Below are 27007 nucleotides of genomic sequence, written 5' to 3' on the forward strand. Positions count from 1 at the left end.
TTTTGCACGAAGTGTCAGGCTGTTTAGGCACATGTTGGTGCTTCTGTCCCAATCCCTGCTCCTGCAGCTGTTGCCAGCATGTGGTACAGAGTGGACATGTGATTAGTGCAGCTCTTGAATGTATCCAGAAGTATGCTATGCTTTGGAATGCTCCTCATAGTCTGTTCGGACCCAGACTTTGGTGTACCACTCGCTGGGGACCAGCTGCAGAGACTGGGACGCATCCCAAATAAGACATGAACTAGCAGAGCAGTGAGGTAATGATCAGTGTGGGGCTGTTCATGCTCAATTGAAGTAGGTAGGGGCACTCTACAAATAGGAACATTTTGCTGCGGTATGAAGTGCAGAGGGGGCCTGCTTATGTCAATATGAGCAAGGGCTGCCTGCCTCCAACTCCCCTTGGGTTTACAGGGCTGGAGACCTGTCTCTCCCAAGGGCTTGGAGGGGACAGGGATTTCTCTGGTGGGTGCTCTGCACATCTTCCCCACTGTTGACAGACTGCAAGGAGCTTGAGTGAGTCCAGTGGTCCTTGTACACATGGTTTGTGAAGCAGCCAGCCATTGTCATGTTGCTGTTGAAGATCAACTCCATAATAAATTATGTGTTCCAGCCTTCCATATGGCCAAGCTGTGTTATTTGGCCCTCTGTTACTCAGTGGTTGCCAACCCCTGTCATACTCTGTCATAGTCCTGTGAGACTGCAGGGAGTCCATATACATTTGCACATATATATTTTTGTAGGATCAGAGCCATACATTCCAGATACTGGAGAACCCATGCAGCCACTCAGCATATAACTTAAAACCTCTACATTAATGTAAACACCACTTTTTGTTTTCTTACCTCTAGTTCTAAATTGTAAAACTTTGCTTTGATTATCCATAACGTCCTTCATGAGTTTATAAATGACATAATATACAATGCATTTTTTTCCTCTCTCTTCAGATTAAAGGATCTTGGTCAAATAAAAGAGGTAAAGAGAACTACAACCCATACAGTTATGGTAACATCTTTACTAACTGTTGTGCTGCACTATGTGGGCCCCTCTCACCAAGGTAAGCATTAAGAAAAATATATTTAGTACGACTGTGCGAAGCGGCAGGTATTCAATTTGGCTTTGGATTCAGCTGATTGGGAGGGGCAGTGATTCGAATCGCTGTCCTGATTTGATTTGGCTGATTCTGATTCGGAGATTCGACCACTGAATCTCCTCTGAATCGAACAGGTGCTGGTAGCAGTGTTGGTGGGGGCGGGGGCATGGTGGTGTTGAGCGGGGCCCCACTCCCCCACCTGCTTCCCCAACCCCACTCCCATGGCTGCCCCACCTGGCCCCAGCGTCCCAGCATTTTAATAAAAAAAAAAGAAAAAAGCCCCACACTCACTGACTGTAGCAGCAGCGATTGGAGGCTCGTGGCAGAGCCCCCCCAGGGGGCAGCAGGCACTGCCTCCCCCTGCCTGACCACCTGTGCAGCCACTGTCACATTGCGAGGGTGCAGCACGGCTCAGCAGGATGCTTTGGGGCTCTGCACACTGTCCAGGAGCTGGGGCTGCTCGGGCTGAGCGCTACCGCACTCCAGGTGACTGCTGAAGCTGCCCCAGCTTCGAGATGCTACAGCTGTGTGATGCGACAGCTGCTGCATGGGTGCCAGGCCTGGGACGGGGGCAATCCCTACTGCCCCCCCACTGCCCAGCGCTGCGTGGGGGCCTCTGCCACCAGCCCCCAGAGGCCCCAATCATCGCTGCTGCAGCCATTAAGTGCGGGGCTGCTTCTTTTTTTGTTTGTTTGTTTGGTTTTTTTTAAGTGCCAGGACGCTGGGGCCAGGCAGGGCAGCCATGGGGGTGCCTGGGGGAGTGGCCTGTGGATGGAGGGCACTCGGGGAGGGGGGGAGGGACTTAGGGAATTGGGGGAGGGAATGGGGCTGGGGGGGCATCCTCCCATGGTCCCCCCACCCTCCTCCAGCCCTCCACCCCCTACTTACTAGCACGGGACCCGGGTCCAGCTAGGAGGCTTCTGATTCGATTCAGACCTTCTAAATGGATCTTTGGATTCGGAGATTCAGCCCCCGAATCGAGCTGAATCTCCGAATCGAATTGGCTACTGAAGCTTTGCACAGCCCTAATATTTAGCGCACAAGAGACCACACCACTATTGATTTACGAATGTCTGACTTCTGATGTCTGACTTCTTCAAGTTTAGTCAACCTAAACTGGGCAGGGCTTCATTATCATATGTTCATAGCTTTGGCAAAATCTTTCTTATTAGGACAGAAACGAGTTGACAAGCTTTTTGTTTTGTGAGTCCATGATCAGATCTGGAAAAAGTTTCAAAATATATGTGAAACTAAAACTCATTTGGGTTTTCTCAGAATGTTCAGTGTAGCAATAGTTGATAGTACAGAAATCTGAGTATATTTAATTATCTGCAGAAAGCAGAGCAATATCATCATTTCTTGTGAATTCTTTTTTTCCTTCTCACCTTCCCCTGAATTTTGGGTCTTTAGATTGTAAGCTTTTTTTTTTTTCAGGACAAAAACAATCTTCACAAGTGTCTATGAAACACCTTGCAAAGTGATTTTTCCAACATTGGTGCATACAGCATTAGTGGTTGGCAACAGATGAGCTAGTCATGTGTTTCTAGGCTTTCAGATGCTAAATTGTGCCCGGGGCTTTCAAATGATAAATTGCATTTAAAGTCTGCTAAATGCTTCCCAAATATTAGTTTTATGTGTAAACAATTTTCTGTAGTTGGGTTAGGGATACTATATGCTTGTAAGTTGTAGGGGAGGTATAACAATGTTTTTGGAAATAGGAGGAGAAATAGTGCACATGTGCACAATCTCTCCTAAAATGCTGCGCTACACTGAAAATTTTTTAGGTTTTGTAAATAAAGAATAAAATAACTAGAAATAGAATGATGACTCTTAAAAAGCACCAAAATGACTTCTGCACAGCAAATTAAATTGATTTTCAATAGGATTTAGCTCTATGGTCACTTGGTGCTTTTGAAGACATCACTCAAGTGACTGGTCTGGAATTTAAGATAGAAATCACTTGAGATCTGTGATCACTCCAGTATCTAGTAATTGCAGTTCAAAACAAGTACAAGTATAGCCTTCATATTTTAGCAACATGGGAAAAGTGACCTAGTAGTTAAAGTAAAAAAGATGAGATTGATACATCTGGGTGCTGTTAATAGCTCTTCATTTGTCTTGCTGGGTGACTGGCTTAGCCCCTTAAGATACTGGTGTTAATGCTGATACTGTAAAATTGCTACTACTGCAACTGGAATTCTGTGTTCAATTTTACCTGTCTATAAATATAACAAATGCTTTATTGTTTCTTGTACCACAGTCAGACATGCTGTGGCAAACTAGGTAATAGGATTGCAAGTAAAAATGTGTAAAAGTAATATGCAATTTTTTTGTTTTTTGAGGTTTTTTAGGACTCCACAGGGTATACACCTCTATGAGGTACAATACTTGGTTTCCAGTCTCCGCTCTTGTGAATATTTATTTTATTGAAGTGGAATATCTTCAGTAGGAGAAATTGAGAGCAGCACACTCTGAAGCAGAGTGGTTAGGGCACTTTCCTGGGAGAGGGAAGTTAAGTGGGTTCTAGTCTCCCAGGGGAGAGGTAAGAATTGAGCCTGGGCCTCCACATCCTGGATGAGTGTCCCAACTGTTGAGTGTAAGGAACCAGACTGGTAGCCTCGCCACTACCTCCTCTTGTGCATGGGGCCAAGGCTAGACCTTTACTTCCACTGCACTGCCTTAGTTAAAAATGTCTGGAATGGAAACAAAAAATATGTGTACTATTACTGTAACATTTTGGTCATTTTCTGATGTGACAGGAACAATACCAGTTCCTGGAGAAAGATATTATCCTGTTTGGTCTACAGTTTAAATATATACAATAGTCTAATTAAATATAATACAGACACTTGCCTTCTCCCAGGACAAATTCTTTGAAGGAATGACCTGTATTTTTTTCACACTTTCTGTAGTTAAACAGTAGATGATAAGACAATGTTTCCTTTTAGAATTGAAAAAAGCTGACACGTGCAGAATAGTATGTTTTAGGATTGGGATACATGATATGTTTACTACATAGTAAAATCAGTTTGTTATGTAATAAAAGAGGAGCAGGCACCTGACTTGTATAGTACCACTTGAATTCTCAGGGTAAAGTTATCCTATGAAAGGTTTGCCTAATAGGCAAGATATGTAGAAGCTGAATAGCAAGAGAATATAATTTAAAATTTACCTAACCTTATACTAAGGGTCAACCTTTAAGATGCCTTAAAATGCGTACCCACTAGCTAACTGTACTGTGAACCCCTTAGCCATTTAGCTCAACCCCCAGCATACACAGTCCAACATTGAAACTGAATGTCCAGGTATGAAGCTTACCTTGTCACTGCTCATCTCCTATGCCCTTCTTCTCCTTTTACACTCTGTTTCAATTTACCTATTTGCTGGAAGCCTCAAATGCAGGAAGTCCCCCGGTCGCAGTGCCACAATTCTCTGGATCTACTTTCTGCCTGTCTGTACCCCACTTATCTTTACTGTCTATAAATAGAGATGAACCCAGAGGAAGAGATTAGTCCACAGACCAGTTAGCAAGACTGTTCTGAAAGGGAACCTAAGATTCACCTGCTGCCAGGTTCAAGTAGTAAAATGCACAAGGAACATGATTTTGATGATGGCTACAATGGATGACTCAGGCTGTTTGAGAGTGATCTACATGATGACTATAAATAGCACTGAGAGCCCTCAAAATAGACCCCAGTAGGCTGTGGGAGCTTGCAGTCTTTTCCCCTCTTGGGTATTTAGAAGTCCTTGAATTTGCTATTCAGCTGCTAAAACACAGGCCGTGGCTAAAGCCCTGAAGTGTCAGCTCTTATAACAACATGGAGGGAAACAATTGCAAATAAATAACTTTTCTTTTACGATTGGTTAGTAAAAATAAAATGAAATAAATTTTAAACATTTATCTGAACTATGGGACACATTTGAAAGTATTGATAATGTATTAAAGTATTGTAAATGTTTTTCTGTATCTGTAGAGTTACTGATCACGAATATTTCTAATAATTTTTTTTGTTTAATTCTGTAGCTTAATTGACAGAAGAGGATTTTTACAGCCAGATACACCACAGTTAGCAGCACCATCAAATGGCATTACAATGTATGGGGCAACACAGTCTCAAAGCAACATGGTAGGAATCATCCCATAGTGTTGTTCATCAAGATCCCTGTGAATGTTTCCCTTCTCTACTTTCATGTGAACTAATCAAGTAAAAACTAACTGGATACACTGCCACCCTAGGTGGAATGACTCATTTTTAGCTATAGTGCAATAGTTTTGTGCAGTAGGAAATGAAGGTTTTATCTACTTCTATGCACTGATAGTTTTTACTCATGGAAAATAGAAAAAGTATTTTTTCTATACCTGGAATATATTTGATACTGAATATACAGTGTCACTATGACATGTACCATTGACACTTGCCTTGTTTTCAACTGGAATAGTCAATTTTCTTGGCAGCATCTGGATTCAACAGGTTTTCAGAATAGTTTTATCATTTAGCAGCACATGATTTTCTTCCTTTGCCTATGCAGTGCAGATTTTTCTTGATTGATGCACTTATAGAAACAGATGAGATGTTCAAGACATGAGTGGGTTTGGGTGTGGGGAGGTGGACTTTGAACTTGTAATGAGAAAAACATGGCAACCTCAGTATCATACTCAAAATGATAAAATATCTTTTGAAGCTGTGCCAACTCCTGCTGTGCCCTGTGCTGGCAGTGGACCTCACATTAGAAAAAAATGACTTCAGTGCCAAAAAGAATTACAAGGAGAGGGATCTTCTCTTAAGGCAAGCATCCTACAGAGATGCCTGTTTCAGAACTCGTGTCTTTCCAGTATGTGGGTTCTGATGCTGTGTTAAAGTTTTCATAGATTGATGAACCCCATGCACATCCTCTCCCCTGCCAAAGGAATGGAATGAATATTCACCACAACCTCCTTCATATAATTTCAGTCCTCATTTTGACTGAAGATAGGACACACCCCTTCACGGTTGTGCGAATGTTACTGTCATTTGTAAAGTTTCTAATATAGCTTTTAGAATTAAGTTTGCAGTTCTTATCTCAAAGATTTAAGGGGGGGGGGTTGTCAGTAAACCTTAATTATGTTTCTCTAAAGTTGATAGCCCCTTTCTTAAATTTTAATAGTAAACAGCTATGTGACTGAAGTGCAAACACACCATTCATCTTACACTTTTTGTCAGGTACGAATGGACAGGCCATCCTAGCCATCAGTGCAAGTTTATGCAAATAGTTTTGTTTTGTTCAGGTTTGTTCTGGTGCATTTTGTTTTGGTTTGGTTTTCCAAACCCTCTTCACTAACCCCCTAAAAATAGCCTGAAATAGCCTGATATCTTTCAAGACTATTTATACAAACTCCACATGTAATCTTAGTATCTCCTTTCCTCTTACTATATTGCAGGAGTTAGCCACAGTACAGTCTTACTGCAGAGTCACTCTGAAGCCCTTTGGGAGAGCTATCTGGACAGTACACAGTCTATGACAACAGCTCTCTTTGATTGTGTCAGTCCATCTGGGTGTTTTAGGCTTTGCTGTCAGCATTAAGCTCTCTTAGAACAGGTTATATATGCCTATACTGTATGTTTCAACTCATATGCCCAGTTAAATTGACTAATGCAGCCCTGCTTGTGTCTCTAGGAACTTTGATACAGGTGAAATCAATACTCTCATACAAGTTTTATAAAAATGGAATGCTCATCACTTACTAGATCTTTATGACCGAATGCAATTCAGCCTGTCAACAAAATGACCTCTTCTGCTTTGCTGGAGTTAAGAGAGCAGTAGATTTTGCCAAGTTGATCATAATATATATGGTTACTGTCAGTCAAGCCAGTGATTGCTGCTGCCTAAGAGGGTGGCATCTAGAGGCTTACAGCAACATGGCTTTAGGTATTGAAATTAGATCAGTAGATGCAGTACTGCTGGAATGAACATCATTGAAACTGAGATGGAAAAGACTTGCATTAAGAAATATAACAGAGGAGAGCAAAGTCATTTTGAGGCAACTGGCCATCCTGAAAATAATTTCACAGTGAACACTTACAAAATTGAATAGGTCATGTTTTCCATACAGATGCATCTTTAGGATTCTGAGTGTTGGTACCTAGCACAATGCAGTGTCATGTATGGATAGATACTCCAGTTGGCTAGTTCAGAGCTGAGTGAGTTACCAGATGAAGTTTCATTTTTAGAACAGCATTCCACCTAAGTTAATTAGCCCTGCTGTAAACACAGGGTATAGTAGTCTCTTCCCTTTCCATCACTTCTACTCCTGGCCTCAGGCTCCCTGCTCCCCAGTTTCAAGCTTCAAAAATGATCTTTCCTTGTTTGCAGGTAAGATCTTGGTCTCTTGCACACTGTAGATCTTTCTCCTCCTGTCACCTCAAGGTAGCCTTGTTGCTAGCTGTGTACTTATTTGCCCCTGCTTTCAGTGATCAGTTTTTCCAATCCCTTTCTAATTAGCACAACTCTCCCTTTTGGTCACCTTAAAACCCTGTTTATTTCCAGTTAAGATTCTGATGGCCCCTTTCCAGGTTTTAAATCATCTGGTAAGTCTTGTTTTTCTCCCAGAAACAAATTCCTTTACACAAGCTACTAGTAAGTCCCTGGATTGATCTTGACACTGCAGATGACTCAGACCTCCTACCTGATCATGCTTGAGCAGGAAGCAGATGCTGTTCAGTATCATAGAATCATAAAAAATTAGGATTGGGAAGTACCTTAAGAAGTCATCTAGTCCAACCCCTTACTCAAAGCAGGAGTATCATCAATTACATCTTCCCAGCCAAGGTTTTATCTACACAGGTCTTAACCTCCAGGGATGGAGATCCTTCAACCTCTCTGAATAGCCTGTTTCAGTGTTTCGCTACCCTCCTCGTCAGAGTTTTTCCTAATATCTAATCCCATCTTCCCTTGATGCAACTTGAGACCAATGTTTCTTGTTTTATTATCTTCCACCACTGAGAACAGTCTAGCACCATCCTCTTTGTAACCACCCTTCAGGTAGCTGACGGCTGTTACTAAATCCTCCCGTACTCTTCTCTTCTCCAAACTAAATAAGCACAGTTTCTTCAGCCTCTCCTCATGCTCTCCAGTCCTCTAACCATTTTCGTTGCCTTCAACTGGGCTCTCTTCAATTTGTCCACATCCCTTATGTACTGGGGGACCCAAAACTGGACACAGTACTCCATTTATATCTTCACCAGTGCCAAATAGAGGGGAGTAATCAATTCCTTAGATCTACTGGCAGAACTCCTACTAATGTAGCCCAGTATGCTGTTAGCCTTCTTTGCAACAAGGGCACAGTGTTGGCTCATATTCAGCTTATAAACAAAACGGTAACCAACCATGAAGTTGATTAAATGCAACCAACGCTGAGCATGACTATAAAACACATGGCCCATATTGGGAAACATACTGATGAGAACTTACCACAAGGATAGGTTAGTGCAGCCCATCTGAATAAGATAATACAAATTGAGCTGAATTGTATGCATTTGGCTGGAAAAAACTAAAGGGCCTATTTAACTATTAATGATTTGAAGGTCTTGGAGGAGAAAATACAAGTAGGGATTTTGAGGTTGACCATACTCTACGAATTCAGTTGTGCATGTGTTAACCTTCACAGGTTAGACAACTCATTGGCTCAAGTCCAAAACCCAAGCATTAACAGAATTAGAAATACTGATGTTAGAGCAGCACATGAAAAGTCTGCCTGGGAGGGTACAATTTTAATTGTTAGCACTAGTTGTCCTCACTGGCAGAGGCTGTACAACAGACAGATCATCTGAAGGCAACACCTTTGGTAGATTCCACCACAGATGTGGCTGTATCCTAATTCTGAGAAAGTTGCTCTTTAGGGAGCAAAGGCAGAGGTGGGCCTGGAGAAACGTGCAGAAACTTAAGGACAAAGCTTAGGCTGAGGATATTGTGTTAGAAAGTACAGACAAAACCAACCTCTGGGACTTGACCATGTGCATTGACACTAACCCTGCATCTACAGACTGTTCAGAAGAGAGCTAAGCAGACTTCCATCCAACCATGGATCATTGCACTATGCTAGAAGAACTGTGTGTGTTAAGTTGAGGAAAGTCCAGAGCAGAAACCTGAAATGCCTTGCGACAGGTTTTAATGCTACCTTCCTTCAGATTCTATTCCTTATTCTATTGATTATCATTGTCCCAAGATCTAATTTATTTCTTAATCCTGTGGCATTAATTCTAGTTAATCCATTAACTAGTCTCAGACATTTCTCACTATCCTTGAATACTTGTGGGTAATTTTTATGATTCACTTCATCCACACACTGTGCTCTCTGGTATCTTGATTCTGCAAAGAGATATGCATATTTTTGTCTGTATGCTGTCAGAGTAGTCCCACTGAAGTCAGTAGGACAATCATTAGTGCCAGAAGTTAAGCCCATAAGTAAGTCTTTGCAGGATTGGGGTATAAACCTTTCCAAACTCCATCAAAATTGACAACCTTCTGGTAATTTTATTCCTCTGATTTTTTTTCATCTTCCTGTTGAAGGTCCTAGAATAAGTTGCAGAATTTCAGATTCTGTCTCAGCAAAGCCATGTAAAGAACAGCTATCACTTTCTTATGCTGTGCCATCATGCAAGACTTCTGTATTTGCAACACAGTCTCATTGGGCTTTTTCTGCCATTATGCATTAATTACTCATCTAGTTGTCTTTTCAGCATCACCTCTACATCTCTTTCTGCATTATTTCTTTACCAATTGACTATTTGAGAACGTCTTCCCCACTGGCTTGTATGCTCCCAAGCAGAATCTAGTTGTTTTTTTAATTGCAGCCCTCATCTTTAAATCTTCTTAGGGTGTTTACTTTTACATCTTTCCCCTTCATTTTTTATGTCTTCTAGTTCAGTATCATTGTAAACTTAATATGGTATTATTTTCCCTCCATCTTCAAGATCATCAGTGAATATTTTTAATATAACTAAACCAAACACTAACCTCAGTGATAACCTGCCGGACGCCTCTTTCCAGTACAATATATTACTTCTTATCACTGTCTTTATTTGTAGTCCAGGCTGTTTACAATCTGTGGCATGCCTTTTATGTTTAAATGCATATGTAGTCATTTTGCTGCTCAAGCTTTGTGAAACATTCCATCACATGATCAAATCTTAAAATTGCACCTACTGTGTTCTTTGTTTACGTGCTTTACCATCCTTCCAATGTGCAAGCACTGTTATGTATATATTTTTTCTTTGTTAGACCCATGGTTTCATTATTTTTGAGAGAGATTTTTAAGCAGGTAACTTAGCCATTATGGAAGCATTTCTTCACTTATTCCTGCTTCCTCTTTAGTTGCTTTTTCTTATAGATCTGTTAAAACTCTTATTTCCCCTTATCCATTGTAGCTACCTTTAACTCATTCTGCATTTTTATATTTATCTTTTGCTCACAAGCCTTTAATTGGTTATTTGTATAGGATTTACACACAAGGTATTTTTATCTGTTTTGAGCAGTCCATTATAAGGCAAGAATGAATACTTTATTCTGTACATTTTTCTATATAAGAAGAGAATTTTAGTTTCGTGTGTTTGCTATGGGATCTCTTGCAATTCTCGACCAACTTACCAACTGGTAGATTTTAATAATCAGAAGGCAGGGTAGATATGCTCCTTTATAGTCTTCATAAATAAGATATATGGAGCACAAGTTTTCATCAACCCAAGTTCACTTTATCAGATTTTAATAGTGTGCCACCCTTTCCTTCGTGGTTGCTGCTTTTCTTAACTTCCATAAAATCTGCTTTTTGAGGTGGAGCACCATTGCTTTCTAGGCGTCTGTTCCTTACTGCCTTTGTAGTTTACGCTTACCAGTGCCAAGCTTCCTTATTATTTCCACTTCTCCATATCCCGCCTTTCATAAATAGGCTGTAGTCTCTTTTCTGGATCATAAAATTGCCCCTCCACAAACCTAGGAATGATTTTCAGACATATAAAGCTGTTTATTATCCATTAGAGGTATAGGTTAATTCCTTCATGAATGTCCTCTTGTATTTCTAGCATCTGAATTGATCTGGGAAATGTGCATTCTCACTGTCCTGAAATGTATTTTCTCCTTTGCTTTTTATTCTTTTCGTTATTGTAATTAGTAGTAAATAATTCAATTATGTTAATACCCAAAAGTCTCAATCAGAATTGGGGTCCTTTCTCATTTAAAAAGTAACTTGCTAGCATTTTAAACATTGATCTACAGTTGTATACCTCTGTCTGTCATACATGGGTTGTGTCCAGCTATCTTGGCACTCCAGAATCATCCCTGTAGGTTGTACTACTGTTGTTCAGTACAGTCAGACCACCTCGGGCCATTTATTATTGTTTGTTTGTATTTTACATGCGGATGATTAGACCATTTTGTTCAACTTTCTATTTGATACTTTAAGAACTGTAAAGTTTTCTTAAAAAATACCATTGCTGTCTAAAATTTTCTAAACATTAAGTTAATTTCATATTCAAAACAATAGAATCTCTGGTGGTGGTTTTAGGAATGTAAGAGCTATATTAACCTGTACAAGAGCTCTGTTTAATATGTATGTTTTGTGTGGGATTAAAAAACCCCTTTAGAACATTTTAAAGGTCTGTTTCCATAGAGTTCTTTGTATCCATAATTTGCAAAATAAAGTGTGGTATTTTCATTTTTATGTTTTGTCTAATTTGCATTTAGTTTGTGCCTACTGGTGTGCAAATAAATATCAAAATGGTTAAACTTCTCGCTATGTATATAGTTGAACTTGCACTCTTACTAGCACTTGATTCATCACTTCCTTGGCCCAGAATATGCTATTCCACCACTAAGGGGGGGGGATTATATTTAGCAAATAAATCAGGCAACAGGACCTAGAGGAAAAAGAAGCCAAGGCATAAACTTGTATAATAGGTTGTGGTGTCTTGTTTTTTGGTTTGGTTCCATTGTTTCTTTGTGTGTGTGTGCATCTAAAACTTTGCTATTGAAAAATTCAGTGTAACTAATAATTTTGAGGATGTTTACTGTTAAATTCTTACCTGTACTGTTCATGTGCATCAATGCATCATGTAATTAAAGAACATTGTGGAATTCTCTCTCTAGACAGTAACCTAACTGAGGGGTTCACCAGGGTACCAGCTTTGGGTGCACTGACTGGGAGAGGGCGTGGGGAGTTGTGTAAAAACAGCTGCCCACTGCCACCACTGCCCAATTATACCTGTATTTATAGACAAATCTCTTGATTAGCTTTGTGCATGTCACAATTTGAAGACTGCCATACTTGTGTAAAAATCCTGTACACTGTGAGAGATATATTTAATACATCTACTTATAAAATAAATCTGCTATCATCCATTCTCAAACCAAATTTAAAACCTAATAAGTTCCAAGACTTGATAGCTTAATTGGAGAAGGCTCTTTACTGGCTATGGCTTCTTTACATAAGAAGTTGCCTTGTTTATCACTGTTCATCATACGCAGAATGATGAAAACTTAAAAGTAAGATGCTGTTTTCAAATCCTCCCCAAATAGGAAAGCTATCATGTATAGGCTGGTTGGAAGGAACATCTTTCAAGGTGGTTCTTGAAAGAATAGGGAAGCATGGTTTGAAGGAGTGGGTTAGAGGCAAGGTGAGAAATGCGTGAGAGAGAGCGCAATGGAGAGTACTTGCAGGCACAACGGCCCTAAAAAGCTGTAAGGCATCCTATTTAATAGAGCTTTATCTTTCAGGGGTCCAGCTAAAATAGAGTTCAGTAAAAATATTTAATCTAGTCTATTACATGAACCAAATTAAAATATCTTCATACTATTTTAAAATTTGCATGTGCTGGAACATTTCAAGCAGTGCTTTGCCTTTGAAAATAAATCTTGAAGCAATAAATCAGATGCTAAAGCTGTTTGCTAGAGGTGTTCTCCAGTGGTTGACATTCCTTTGTTCTATATCAGAGTATAGTATTTTGTTAATATCTCTCAGAAATGATGGACTTTGTTTTCCCTTTTGAAGTTCTAAGCATGCTGTCACCCTATTAGTAAAGCATGTCCCCTCAGGTTGATTTAGGGCACATGGACTAGCTTAATTGAGTAGGGATAAATAGCAATGGATTAGGAATGGACTCACAGTGAATAGCCAATCAACAGCTTGATCCTGCAAGGTGCTGACAACTGTGCCCTGATACAAGGAAGCGCTTATGCACGTGTTCAGTGTTAAGCTTGTGAGTAATCCCTTTGAAGTCATATGGGAGTGCTTATGTACTTAAGTGCTTTGCTTGTTTGGGGCCAGAGTGCTCTTCATCTTGTAGAAGCTGAATGTGAGGATTGTGTGATGGTAAATTGTATGATGGAAAGTCAGCGTACACATCTTTCTGAAACATGCATATATGAGTGCATACACTATACATGGGTAACAGTTTCAAAAGTGTTTTAAATCCTTTTGAAAAGCATTGAGACACTTGGGCACTTTTTAAATTTTTACCCTAAATTTTTATACTTTGATTAAATAATCACTCTGCTGCTTATTTTGGTGCAACTTTTGTGGGGTCATTTTGCTTTCTGGTGGGAGAAACTGAGTGGCTGAAAGTGTTGTCCTGTCATGCGTTGTTCGGAGAAGAGAGCTTTGCCATCCAGTGAGTTCACACCAAGCCTAGCACAGTGGGACCATAAACCTCACTGGGATGTTGGGAAACTGCTGTATTGCAAGCACCAGCTGATTCAGGATTTTCCTAATTATAATTGCTTCCGTATTTTAATTTATTGGAGTAATTTGATTGTTGGTTAATTAAAAAAAAAAGTCAAGGGGGCACTTAAAAGTGCAACATGCATCACCCCATTCATTTTTATAAGGATTAGATTTACTTAGTATGTTTATTTATAAGTAAAACCATTATCCCAAGATTAAAGCATATACTTCATAAGGTGGGCTGAGGGGCGAGAGAAATAGTATATGAGCAATGAAACTTCCAAATACTAAGCTTTTCAATTTGGAAAAACATCCAAATGCTTAACTACTTAGAGACACTGTCCAATTCTCTTAGAACTATAATATTAGGAAGGAACTCTTGCAAGGAGTAGCTCTCAGAAATTTTAAACTCCTCACATCTGGTCAGGCTGGAACACGATTTGGATTATGAAATATGTCCCTCATCTTTTCTATTTTGTATTGCTACAGCAGGGGAAAATAAAACTGGAGGGCCTGGGAACCCTCTTGCCCTCTCCCCCTACAGCTTCTTCCCCCTGCAGCCTTTTTCCCCTCTCCTTACTGTCAGACCCTCCTCTACCTGAGCACATGGAAGTGAGGGGCAAATTTGAAACTAATCTTGAAATAAACATGCCTGTAGCAATTTGCATATAGTACACTTAAACTTGGGGTCCTTATACACATGCATTGAGGCTGCTTTGACACACTATGATTACAGCACATCAGAGCAGAATAGATTAATCAAGTATGCTGAAGTGTGGTAATTATTGTGCTCCAGCAGACTCCAGCATCAGGTATATTAGCGTCCCTGTGCGGAAACATGGCAGTGGGGCACTTTCACTAAAGTTCATTTGACGAGCTTTAGTTAAAGCACCCCTGCTGCCATTTTTCAGCATGGGGATGCTAATACACATGATGCTCTTAGAGCCACTGTAATTGTATGCTTCCCCCTTGCCTCCCCTTGCACATGTATAAGCATCCTTAGTTCATCCAGAATTGATGCATTTTACCTTTTATGAAAATGCTGCAAGTTTTAGCACCAGTACTCTGAAAACACACTTAAGAAGCACTTTTGTACCTACTTTATATATAGTACAAACTATCCTTGATATTAGGCTAAAGTCAAAAGGCCATATAGTTCATGGGACAGGCCCCCAACAGAGTCAAAAGCATTTCAAGCTATGGTGACCTTGCAGCTCAGCACTTCTCAGTATATGTGTGTGTGTGTGTGTGTGTGTATGTGTTTGTACTCCAGATAACCTCACTTCCCCCCAAAAGGATCCATATGCTAATTAGCTTCCAAGTCCTGACTGGAACCAGGTATTCGTGTCACAAATCCTGGGATCCTCCAAAAAATTATATGCAGATGAGGCACAGGGCAACCTGATCCAGCTTCACCTCATAGAGGGGGGGGGCCACACTAATCGCATGTGACAGGTTGAGAGAGGATGTGACAGGGGGACTTGGGGTGAACTGTTTAGGACTGCATTTGGTGATGTTTGCCAGACATTTAAGGTGGGTGAAGAAACAGGAATCATTGACAAGAGGAAAGAAAGGCCTAGCTCAGCTGTGGGAGTGAAGAGGAAGTTGAAATGTATGCAGTGTAGTGGCTCACTATGACTTGAAAAGGGTTGCCACTGAGGGGGGCTGTGCTTAGGGGGTGTTACCATACACCTATTCTGATGGACTGTAATAACTTACTTTTTGGTAGGTTCCCATCAGCACATGTGCTTAATATAGACCATGTGTATTACAGTTATGCTCAGCGTTGGCTGCGTTTAATTAATTTTGCAGGTGTTTTCCATTACTGAGCACATGCTGCTGTTGGCAGCAGTTTAATGATAGACAACATATTTAATGAGGTTTCCTTGCATGTGAATATAAGATGAGGGGCCTTTCCCCCCATGCTCTTTGGAGGTGGGGGACACCTGTCTTCTATTCAAGTAAATATAGTAATTTGGCACATCCATTTCTGAACCTAGCTGAAATCCCAAACTTTATACATGTGTAGGAATGAGAAGTAATGGAAAGGATTTAAATTTTTGTTTTACTTTTTATCTGGGGCATGGGCAAGGAGATTTACTGTATTTTCTTGCACACAACACAACCCAAATATAATATGCACCTTTATTTTGAAAGGCAAAATGAAGATTTTTTTCACCCCAAGGTTATGGTTGTATAGAGTAGACGGCCTAATCTTCAGCTGACTTACTGTCCATTTCCTGCTTAACTAAAGCTGAATCCCTAGCTGCTGCTGAAGACTGGTCTCCATAGGTAGATATATGATTTTGAAAATAGCTGAAGAATCTGTGCTTAAGAGCTAAAGACTCTTGAACTAAAGAGGCTGTGGAAATAGAGAGACCAGGAGCAGCTAGAAGATGACAATATTGTACTTAGGAAGTTGACTCGATTGGTGGAATCTCAAGACCATAAGACAGATGGGTGGTCATTAACACCTGTAGAGTGGAGACCAATGAGCCATTAGTTGACTCCCTCAACTGCCTGAACCGTAATACCAGAGTCACTGTACTGTGGAGCAAGAATCAAATTGGAGTGTTCACAACACTAGGCAGAAAATCAGCTTCCCAACTCAATTCATGCACCCCAATTTTGTGGGGGGTTGATTTTCAGGGGAAAGGTGCATGTTGTATGTGAGAGAATGTAATCGTTTATTGGATTAGTTTCTGCTGCACTATTATCTTTGTTTTAGAATAATTCAATTATTAATGGAAATTAAAGCCCAATCAAACTGTTTTAAAAATAATTTTACATTATAAGTAAAACTGAATTCATGAAATGCCTACATTGCATGAACAGGTATCTGTCACACTGCCATAACTATAGATTTATCTTTTGCTTTCAAGTTTTGGATTGATGATAGAACACATTGTAAAGCTTGCATCATATTCAACAGAAGGGAATAACAGCAATATACTGTATGTCAGAGGAATCAAACAATATTGAAAAAAGACAGACGGGAACCAGATATCAATAAATAAATATCTGGTGTCCTGGAAGCCTTGCTTCTAGCAAGTCAGGCACACTAGCCAGTGTTAAAGGATCTGAATTTGGAAGTAGCCCTACAGATGAAGCATAAGCACCAAGTCTAGAATTAAAACATATCTGCAGTCAATTTTAAGTGGTTACTATTTGGAAACAGCTATTTTAGTATGTTGCAAAAAGTCTGTCATGGAGCTTATTTCAGTTATAGGTAGCTGGATGTATTTCAGCATTTCAGGCTATAACTTTTGTCACCTTAGGTAGTGAATGATAATTTTGACTGTGCTGTTCTTGCAATGGATAGTATGTAAGACTTATCCCTGGTGTAACTTCTGGCTTAATTAAAATACTCTGCAACTGAATTTGGCCCATTCTGTTATAAAAATCTGGGATGCTTGCCATAAATTAGTATAGCTACATGTTGGTCCTCTATGCTGTCAAAATTAAACAAACAAAGAGCAGAAAAAAAAGCCATGGAAGTGAACTTTTCTCTCAAGTCCAGTCCACACGATCATGCTCCCATGCCATGTACATGCCTTTGCCTGAAGAACATTTCAGAAACAGCCCAAAAAACAAGATCTTGGGAAAGGAGACTAATTGCCAGCCCTGTTTATATGGAAGTAGGCCCATGTTCAAAAGGATATTTGGCCTAAGCAAGCTCCTACAGCATAACAGTTCGCAAGTTCCATGAAGACTTCAAAATAAAATTAAAAAAAGAATGTGATGAGAGTCTTGTGTTCTTGAACTCACAGGCTAAGTACAGACAGTCAGAAAGCCTGAGGCTGAATTGATTCAGTTTTTGCAGGTTAGCCCTCACTGTTATAGCTAGGGAGTGGAGGGGTGGGGTCAGCCATGCTCTCTGGAGCAGACAGTGGAGCACAGCGCAGGGCTGAAAAGCATGCTGGGATGCTAAGGGATTCTGATTGAACTTGAAACAGAAAGGGGCCTGGTACAAAAGTTTCATAAACTGGTTTGACCCAAATCAGTTAAGTCTGATGCTGCATTCAGCCAGGTTTATCTTGAACCAGTTTCAGCCATTTTGAAACTGGTTTACGTGCACTGAGCTTCTGTTCTGTTACAGGTTTAAACCAGTTTCTGATTACTTAAACCTGAACACTTAGTGTAACCTTGTCCCTAGCCACAGAGGTATTTGCCTTGTGACTTCAGGCCTTTTCCAGATTTCTTTGACTTTATCTGTCCTATGGAAGAAAAAAAAAAAAAAAAGAACAGCTTTAAAAGTTGTCCATCATCCTGTTTTTAAATACTCTTTAGTGTTAGTGATATTTTGAGTTGCCACTTTTTTCTCTGTGCAGTGAACCACCCAGGAAATCAATCAGCCAGGAGTTCAAAGATTTTTTTTCAAGAAAAAATAAAATCAAACATCTATAAGTCAAACTTGCTTACAAAGTACTACTCAGAAGTAACCAAGGGTACTTGACCCTTGCATACTGTAGATAAATAATTGTCAGAATTTACTCTGGCATTTATCCCAAGAATTAGCTGACTTAATTATGCATGCTTTTTTTTTTGTCAGCATGGAATATTTTTTCCATTGGCTAACCCTGGAATGATACTAATGAATTCTTCTTTTTCCTCACATCCCATTCTCTTCCATATCTTTTGTCCATATCCTCCCTCTTTCTGTTTGTCCCATGTATGGTTTTGACTCTTCCATTCTACAGTGTGACCAAGATCAGTGCATTCAGAGCACTAAATTCGTTTTGCAGGCTGCTGCCACACCATTACTACAGAGTGAGCCCAGCATAACTAGCGAAGAACTACCTTTACCAGGGAAGACCACTATCAGTGCTCCTTGTGCCACGCTGACCCTAGGGCAGCCGACACCACCATCCTCCATGCCAAATCTCACCTCAGAAACAGGTTTGACAGACATGCTACCATTAAAGGAGGAGCACGAAGGTCATCAGTTCCTTACTCCTGAGGAAGCACCATCACCTCCTGGTATGTTGCCAACAGGAAGCCCTATTACACACAGCCATACCATGCATGTCCTGAGCCTAGCCAGCCAAGACTCATTGCATGAAGACTCAGTACGTGGTCTTGTGAAGCTTAGTTCAGTTTGACCCACTTTTACTGACTACAGACACCACAAAATGGTGCAATGTTCAAATGTTTACTCGAGATGAAAGACTTTACTACCACTGTAAGACTTTTTAACATGCCTATAATAATGCAAACTTTCCCATGTAATGGAGTCTACTAGATGGACAAGTTATTTTTTCAATGGAGCTATGGTTTTTGAGTTTTATTTTGACCAGGGTGTTAATGAGTATGTTTTGATGGCAACTGCTTTTATTTTTAAATAAAAAACAGAAATGGTCAGTAATCCTACTTACTGGAAATTGGGGTCCTGCAACTTGGAATTCTGCCTGTATGACAGTCTTTGTTACAGTATAAACGAGAAAGATTGGATGTAAGTATCATGCTCTGTGTTTTATGCTCTTGTAATACACACTTGTTAAGGCTTACCACTCCTGTGGCCAGAATGATCTGCACTTACATGTTATGCTATTAATATTTGAAATAGAAAATTACCATTCCATTTGTTAATACAAAAAAAGACTGCAGATGTGGATTTGCATGCCACGCTACAGTATGTGTTACAGTGGTGTTGGTATTAAAAGAAAGTGCTGCTTTTTTATTTGTGAGGTTCGAGTGCTGTTTCATTTAAAGACAGTGCAACGAACAAAACTAACGGACAATATTATTTTTTCAGTTTATTAAACTTTATTATAAATTAATCAGTGGTGCCTGGAATATGGAGGGCTACTGATTTTAACATGTTACATATCATTTAACCTTCTGTTTTAAGTGTTTAGAATAAGGTATTGTGTTGTGCCATACCACGGATTTTTCCATTCCCTAATGTGATAAGATTACCTGTGGACATCCAATAAAAGGACAACTCTATTTCTTTGGATACGTGTACAGTTATCCTTACACAGTTTCCTAGGGGGGGAAAATATGTTTGGATGACTTAGTCTGCAAAGAGGTTGTTTACATTTGGATGCATTTGCATAATAATACAGGAGCTATAGAATCTGTTTATGATTTGTTTTATTTTAATATTATGCATGGTTTTGCATTAGCTGTATATGTGTGACACAGTATTTCTACAGTAAATCTGTGTTCAGAAACAACATTGCTAAAATCTACCTTGCGCCTATAATCCTGCTCTCTTATCCAGTTAAGTGCAGGATAATAGGCTTGGGGGAGGAAAAAAAGAAATGTCTGTGAGGTGACGCAAAATGAGAAGTAATGTATGGTAGCTGCCAATTGGTCCTACTTCTTCATCCATTATTTAAAACAGAAAGATTTATACTACGAAACTGCTGTACTGTAATTTGAGTTTAGGAGAACTTAAATTTTATGGTTTAAAGAAGGTCTTCCCCTCATGAATAATTGAAGAGAGCCGTGTGCCTAAGCTAAGAAAACCAAACTGTTGTAATTTACTGTATTTAACATGCTTTTCAGATTTTGGATTTTTATTTTCTCAGAACAAAATAAGTAGTGTTTTCCAGGAAATTCAAGATATTATTTAATTGCAAATTGCTATTATGTAAAATGATTCATTGACAGATCAAGCATGACTCAGTTGCATCAGTGACATGGTTGTTTACTGACATCAGGTTAAAAACTGTCATTCTTTAAGAAAAACAAATAAGCCTTTTGTAAAACTGTTATCTAGGCTATTTTAAATGTCAAGGGTCTTCTAACTTTGGTGAAATTGTTGTAACTTTTTTTCTAAATGGTTATATTTCATCTAGGTGTACATATATACATATATATAAGACATCAAAAGTTGCCTTCTAAAACCGTCAACTGGTTCCTGGACTCCACAGAAAGTTATTGCCTTCCCACTATCCTCACTGAGGATGAGCCATTAAAATATTTGTAAACTTTCTCACAAGGCTCTCAGTTCCTTTTCCTGTTCAGCCTTACAGGGTGGCTCCAAAGCCCTCCTTTAACTGCTCTGTCTTTCAAGCATGTCCACTTCAAAGAGCCTTCTTTATTCTGGTTTCTTCAGTGTCCCTTCTATATGCTGGATTCCTATGTATTGCTAGGTGCTCAGGTACAGTGTGGACCTATTGAAAAAACTTGGTAGATAGAGCCTTGAGCATCAACTAACCCAACAATCTTAGCTTCAGTTTGGAGGAGGGAAGTTACTTTAAGGCTGATTTTTTTTTTTTCTCAAGGTAGCTTAAGGACATTATATGTTCAAGTCATATTGACTTTCAGTAATTTGGGCAACCAACTGCCACAGGCAACTTTGAAAATTGCAGCTTTTAATGATGCATCATAGTCTAGTCTCCTGTTTTGGAAATGTTCCAGAATCTGTGTTCTCAGTCTAGTTCACGGTTCAACGCTTGTTACAAAACCATTACACACTTTGCCATTGTTTGTGTTCCCTTAGAGTTTAAAAACAGAAGGGATGTTACAGCTCAAGATTCTAGTTTGGTTAAGCTGTGTTAAGAAGTGAAGCATTACAGCATCTTCTCTAATGTTATTTGGCTTTTGTTACCGGTACTTATCAGGCTTCCTTGTCATAAGGACTAAAATTTGGCTAAAATTCTAGGGAAATAATATACATCTCTTCTTATGGCATTGAACTCATGTGTGAGAGCTTCCTGTTTTCTTAGGGGCAACTAAGTTCAAAGAACTTTTCATCTGCACAGTTGTTTTATGACAGTAGTTTGCAATTTGTTCTCCACTGGAGGCTGATCTAGGACCATGACCCTCCATATGTCATATGGACTGCACCCCTTCAGGACCTTACAGTTCCCGTTTTCTCCTGCCTGGCTATCAGTCTGCTCTATTCCTCTCTCCTTTGGGACTGGAAGGTGCCAGATTGCTCCCCTGCTCCTATCTTGTACAATTCCACTCTCTCTTACTGACCTATTTCCCATTAATGCAACAATAGGAAGGCAAGAAGGGTATAAGTCCTGGGTGCTGCCTAAAGGACGGGGGGCATCAGAATAGAGCTTGAGGAACACCTCACTCTCCTGTTACTCTTGTCACTGCAGCCTACACCTTTCCTGTAATGGCTCTGGTTCTGACAGCAGTGCAGAGCAGCAGGATGGCACACGGTGTCCTGGGTGGTGGCAGCACATAGTGCAGGAGCAGCAGCTGGAGGTTTGCTGATGTGAGGAGAGAAGTTGTCTCCTTTTTTGCCACTGGATATTGGTTTTAAAGAGCTGCATGACACATGTTGGTGGCAAAAAAGGTAATGACATTTCCCCCCCACAGTAAAGAACCTCAAGTGCTCCCGCACTGTGTACTGCTGCCACCACCCCGCACACAGAGCTGGCCAGCTGCACCTCTGCTACTTCCCCTTATGCCACAGACAGTCCTGCCCTTGCCCTCGTCCTCTCCCTCTTCTTCTCTGCACTATCTCAGGGGACTTGATATGATCACTGTTCTGAGTGCTCTTCCCAAGGGAGGGCATGAAGTCACTTAGTGGGAGCATCCCCATGAGCTAGATCATGGGTTTTCAACCTTTAACTAGTGTACCCCTTCTGGTGGCAGCGGTGGCCAGCCAGCTAGGGGGTTGGGGAAGGAAGTGGCAGCCCGCAGAGCCACACATGCGACCGGCCACGGGAAAGCAGTGTGCAGCAGTGGTGTGGGGTGGTGGCAGCTGCCATGTCCAAGATCCCCCCCCCCTTGTCTGACTAGCTGGTCAGGCAGTTCCTGTGTGGCCCTCAGAGTGGAGAGGCACTGCTGCCCTTGCCCCCCGGCCCTGCTCCTGGGAGGTGATAGTGTGAGGTGGTGGATGGCAGCTGCAGCCACTACATGTGAGCCCCCTGCCTCATGTCTGTCCACAGAGGGGCGCCTCCTCCCTGTCAGCTATTGGCCAAGGGCAGTGGCCTGGTGGCCAATCAGGAGAGCAAGTTGGGGTGGAGGGTAGGGAGGCGCTGCGATGCCCAGCACTTCCCTCCGCCGGTTAAGAAGCAAAACATGGGAACACCCCAGGGGAGATGCCACCACTATGCCCTGGGGCGCACTCCATCCCTGCCTGCCTGCATGCCCCCTATGACCTTTCCAAGTATCCCTAGGGGTACACGTACCCCCAATTGACAACCCCTGAGCTAGATGATAGGGAGAAAGGGCTACAGATTATCAGTCATGTGGGCCATGGGTTGAAACCCTCTATGAGTTTCCCAAAGCAATGCTAATTAAAGCAATACATCTGTAGCTAAATATGACTTAATATTGTATTAATTTTGAAGATGTCATTGTGCCCACGATTCAGTGCCCACTTTGTTAGAGAAACAAGTAGAATCCAATATTTTACTGTTCTATTAAAACCTCACAGTTACTGAACTGACTGAGGATCATTGCTGCAAGCAGATCCATTTTTAAATGATTTTACAGCATTACCCATTCATGCTCGGAGAGATGTTTGGTGACAACCTTGGTATGTACTTACTGCTAAATAGTAGGCTAGGCAGCATAACATCAATTATGTATCCAAGCTAAGGCTACAGTGATACTTTTACCTGGGGGAAGGAAATATTATGCAAGTTCTTATTCTTCTCCATCTAAAACATGATGTTCAGGCTTTCAGATTTAAATGTTTTAAATTATACCCCATACCTTTTAGATCCTTCTGTTTTGTTTAGTGCCAAATGGGAAAAATGTTCAACAATAAAACTGAAATACTGTAAATACCCATTTTAGACCCATATATCCATTCAGACTCCAGTGAGATGCCATTTGTTTGCCCTTTATTACCTTTCACAACTACATTTACAAATGATAAATTAAGTATTGAATTTTCTCATTTCCTTTTTATTTGCAGTGTCCTATTACTTTGATAAAATCTATTCTCTTTCTTTCCCCACCCCAAATTTATGTTATGGTGACATCTCTGGACTCTCTGACACTATTGCCTTATGAGGACATCTACTGGAAACTGTCAGAATTGAAATAATGACATACATGTGTTCCTATGCTTGCAGTTTTTGATAACAGTAGACAATGACTTTAATGTCAGAGTGAAAGAAATCCCTGTGGAGGGCATTCTTTTATCATCTCTTTACCCAGCAGTCACTGCTTTCTATTATATGAGCCTCCACAGCTGGAACTCACATATATGGCACCAGTAAGCAAGCTCACAGTTCACCTCCAACTCTGCAATTTTTTTTTTCTCTTGGTTATATTTTATTTGCATTGTAGAGCATGACTACTAAGGATTGAAATCAGTGTGTTTTTTCTCTCCTTGCCTATTGTCCTTTTATTTTTATTCTTTTTTGTTAAACACGTTATATAGAATTTAATATTACACATATTCTGAATATTCTTATTAAGTGGTACCTTCCAAATTGTATATACACAGCATCTAAATGAAAAGTAATGTTTGCAAAGAAGCTAATACATGTTTTATTACAAAGCTCTATACATGTGTATACATGTGTATTCAGTATGCTAGTTTATCTGGCAGAAAATACTTGTTTTCCCTTGGGTTTTAAATGCATTTCCCCTAGGTTGGTATACAGTACAGTACTGCCTACAATGGAATTCAGCATTTCATAAATAAGATTCATTTTAAAAGGCACCTTTTTCTTGAGTGTTCTCAAATAAATATCTTTATAAATTAATTTTATATTCATAAAAATTAAACCCTGTTATCTATGTAATAAATGTGAAAGATGTTTGATTTTTTTGTAAATCAAGGAGTCCTTTATCAACTTGTCCAGTGCCCTTGTTAATAAGTTACATGTATTTCCATATTTAAATGGCTGCTTTATTAATTCAGCCATTAAATATAATTGTATAGATAAAAGATTGGGGGAACAGGCAAATTGGGAGTTATGAGATCTAAAAATGATTCCAAGGAATTACACGCAGCAAAAATTATAAAGCAGATGACAAGTTTGTGATGCTGGAAAGATCTTTCCCTCCATAAATCTGTATATTTACAATAGCTGTACTGTACAATATTTGAACCTGTAAACAAACAAATCTCTTTTGTTCTTGACTATACGTTACCAACTGCAGAGACAGCACCATCTTAACCTGTGAGATTGGGCTATTAAAACAGCACTTATTACCTGTCACTATATTTTCAAGTCTCCAAATTCAGTACTGTTTGAATGGTGATTATAGGGAATTGTCCTAACTCTGCTTCTTTTTTTGGGATGCAGGAGTGAATTAATATTGTGTTAATTTTGGGGAAATGCAGTAATGGCTAGATCCTAAGCATAAACATGCTATTCAGGGCTAAGACCCAGCCTGAGTGTCAGTTCTTAAAATTAGTTATGGCACAAGTGGATAAAGAAGGGGAATTAACAGAAACATCTTTCACATTTTAAATATTTAACATCCCTTCATGTAGTTGGGCTGTATAATATAAGTGTTCACATGCACACAAAATTATAATAAAATAGGTAGAATAAAGTCCTTGATATGTATCTATAAAACCCCTCTCCAGGGAATGTCCCATTTTAAGGTCCAGTCAATTTTACAAAAGTCGTGTTCTCCAACAGTTTTTAACTTCCCCTCTATCCTCTGGCTGCTCCTTTAGTTTGGCTGTGATTGATAGATGCCTGACAATTCATGCACTGCTCAAGGACTAGCATCAGGCCAGTTGCATGTTACCAAATAACCCACATGACATGAGTCCTCAAAACTGTACAAAACCAAGTGCCTGTGGATTGAGATTAGCTCCAACTCGAAACCATGCAAGTGTCAGCCAGTTCAGCCACACCATCAGATTATAGGCATAGCCTTTAGCAGCCAGGAGCATGTATAATGCTACTTTCTATGTCTCTTGCTCCAGCAGTTAACAGAAGTGAGTAGGAAGGTATAAAGAAAAAATGAGATCTCTCTTCTTAGGAACCTAATGCTTGTTTACCACCTCCAGAGTAGTCCCCTCTCTTTCTCCTTCCTACTTGTTTTCATTTTGAAAATCTGCTCACTTTGAAAATAACATTCATGAAATAAAGGGAAAATAAGTGAATTACTGGGTCCTTTAAAGTCAATAGGTGGTTTGCCAACACCATTAAGTTCTCTATATGCTGTCAGTAGCACTGGGCAGAGATGGATACCAGGGTTACCAGCTGTGAGGTAGGCTGTCAGAGTTAGTAAAAAGCAGAGAATTAAATGGAATCCTGCACATCAGGGAATGAGACTGGTATAATATTTTGGAAATGTGGTGATGTTTCTCTGGAATCTGCCTGGTGTCTGAACATATGGTGGGTGTAAGGAGGTCCTCCTATTCAACATGCTTCATCTAAATACAGGATTTGCTGTAGCAAAAGCAGGGTTTTGGCCTGTGCCCTATAGTGACTGTGCGCTCTATTCCCTGAACGTTTTACACTTTCTGTGAAGGAATTGTGCTACTGTGAACATTATGGGTATTTTGCATCATCGCTTAAAGAAGGTAAGGTTTAACAAATGTGGTTTGTCAATTAATTTCTTAAGGTTTTTCAGCACAAAGAGAAATGTTAGTTATAGGAGACAACTATAATTTATGCATGAACAGTGACTGATTATGCAGGAACAGGATGGTTTTTGCAGAGAAAGTGTTACTAGCTGGAGTTAAAATAAAGGAAGCTATGTAATTCCAAATTGGTATGCTCTTCTGCTCTTCACTTTGTTGTAATGCAGTGATAGATTATGATGGTTCCTCAAAATGGTTGGATAATATTGTTCCTGACAGAACAATGACAGCAAACACAGTCACATTTCTGTTTACAAAACGCTGACTAGTTTTGTTACTGTAGGTTACTGCATGGTGTAGAAATGACCAACACTTTTAATTGTTAATGGCAGAAAATTTTCAACATGTTGACATCTGTTTTCAGTCAGCATAAAAAGGAAAACAAAAATTTTCTTAGAATTCCCCTGAATTAGACACTCTGATTTTTTTTTTCATTCTCAAACATTTGAAATGTCACTTTTAATCAAAATATTTAGTCATTTGATTTTGTTTTATTATTTCTTGTCATGTTGCTAACACAAAATATAACTTGTTATCCATTCACATGGCACATTCATCATATATCAATGAAGCTCACCACAGGCCAGTGTAGCTCAGCTGGGAGATCATTAGTTTGAATCTCTAATGGTCCCTGGTTCAATCCTGGGCTTTTGCAGGCCCTGGCCCCTCTTTGAAGGAAGAATTGGAAGTCCTTGCACAGTTACAGGACTATGATATGATTGGAATAACAGAGACTTGGTGCAAT

The 27007-nt window shown here is 39.9% G+C and overlaps 1 protein-coding gene across 6 annotated transcripts in view; it reads left to right on the forward strand.

Annotated features, from left to right (window-relative positions):
- ZDHHC14 (zinc finger DHHC-type palmitoyltransferase 14) overlaps positions 1–19738 on the forward strand; it is a 187298-nt gene extending 167560 nt beyond the window's left edge. For 4 of the 6 annotated variants that reach the window (XM_019479818.2, XM_006262239.4, XM_006262238.4 and 1 more), the window contains 3 exons: positions 945–1054; positions 5115–5217; positions 18482–19738. In XM_019479818.2, coding sequence (XP_019335363.1) covers positions 945–1054; positions 5115–5217; positions 18482–18883 — 615 coding nt within the window. In that variant the 3' untranslated portion in view covers positions 18884–19738. The remainder of the gene's footprint in view (positions 1–944; positions 1055–5114; positions 5218–18481) is intronic. The other 2 variants (XM_006262241.4, XM_006262240.4) reach the window with 1 other exon arrangement.
- Positions 19739–27007: the final 7269 nt, after the last annotated feature.

The sequence above is a fragment of the Alligator mississippiensis genome, chromosome 1, assembly GCF_030867095.1.
Source record: "Alligator mississippiensis isolate rAllMis1 chromosome 1, rAllMis1, whole genome shotgun sequence".
Lineage (NCBI taxonomy): Eukaryota > Metazoa > Chordata > Crocodylia > Alligatoridae > Alligator > Alligator mississippiensis.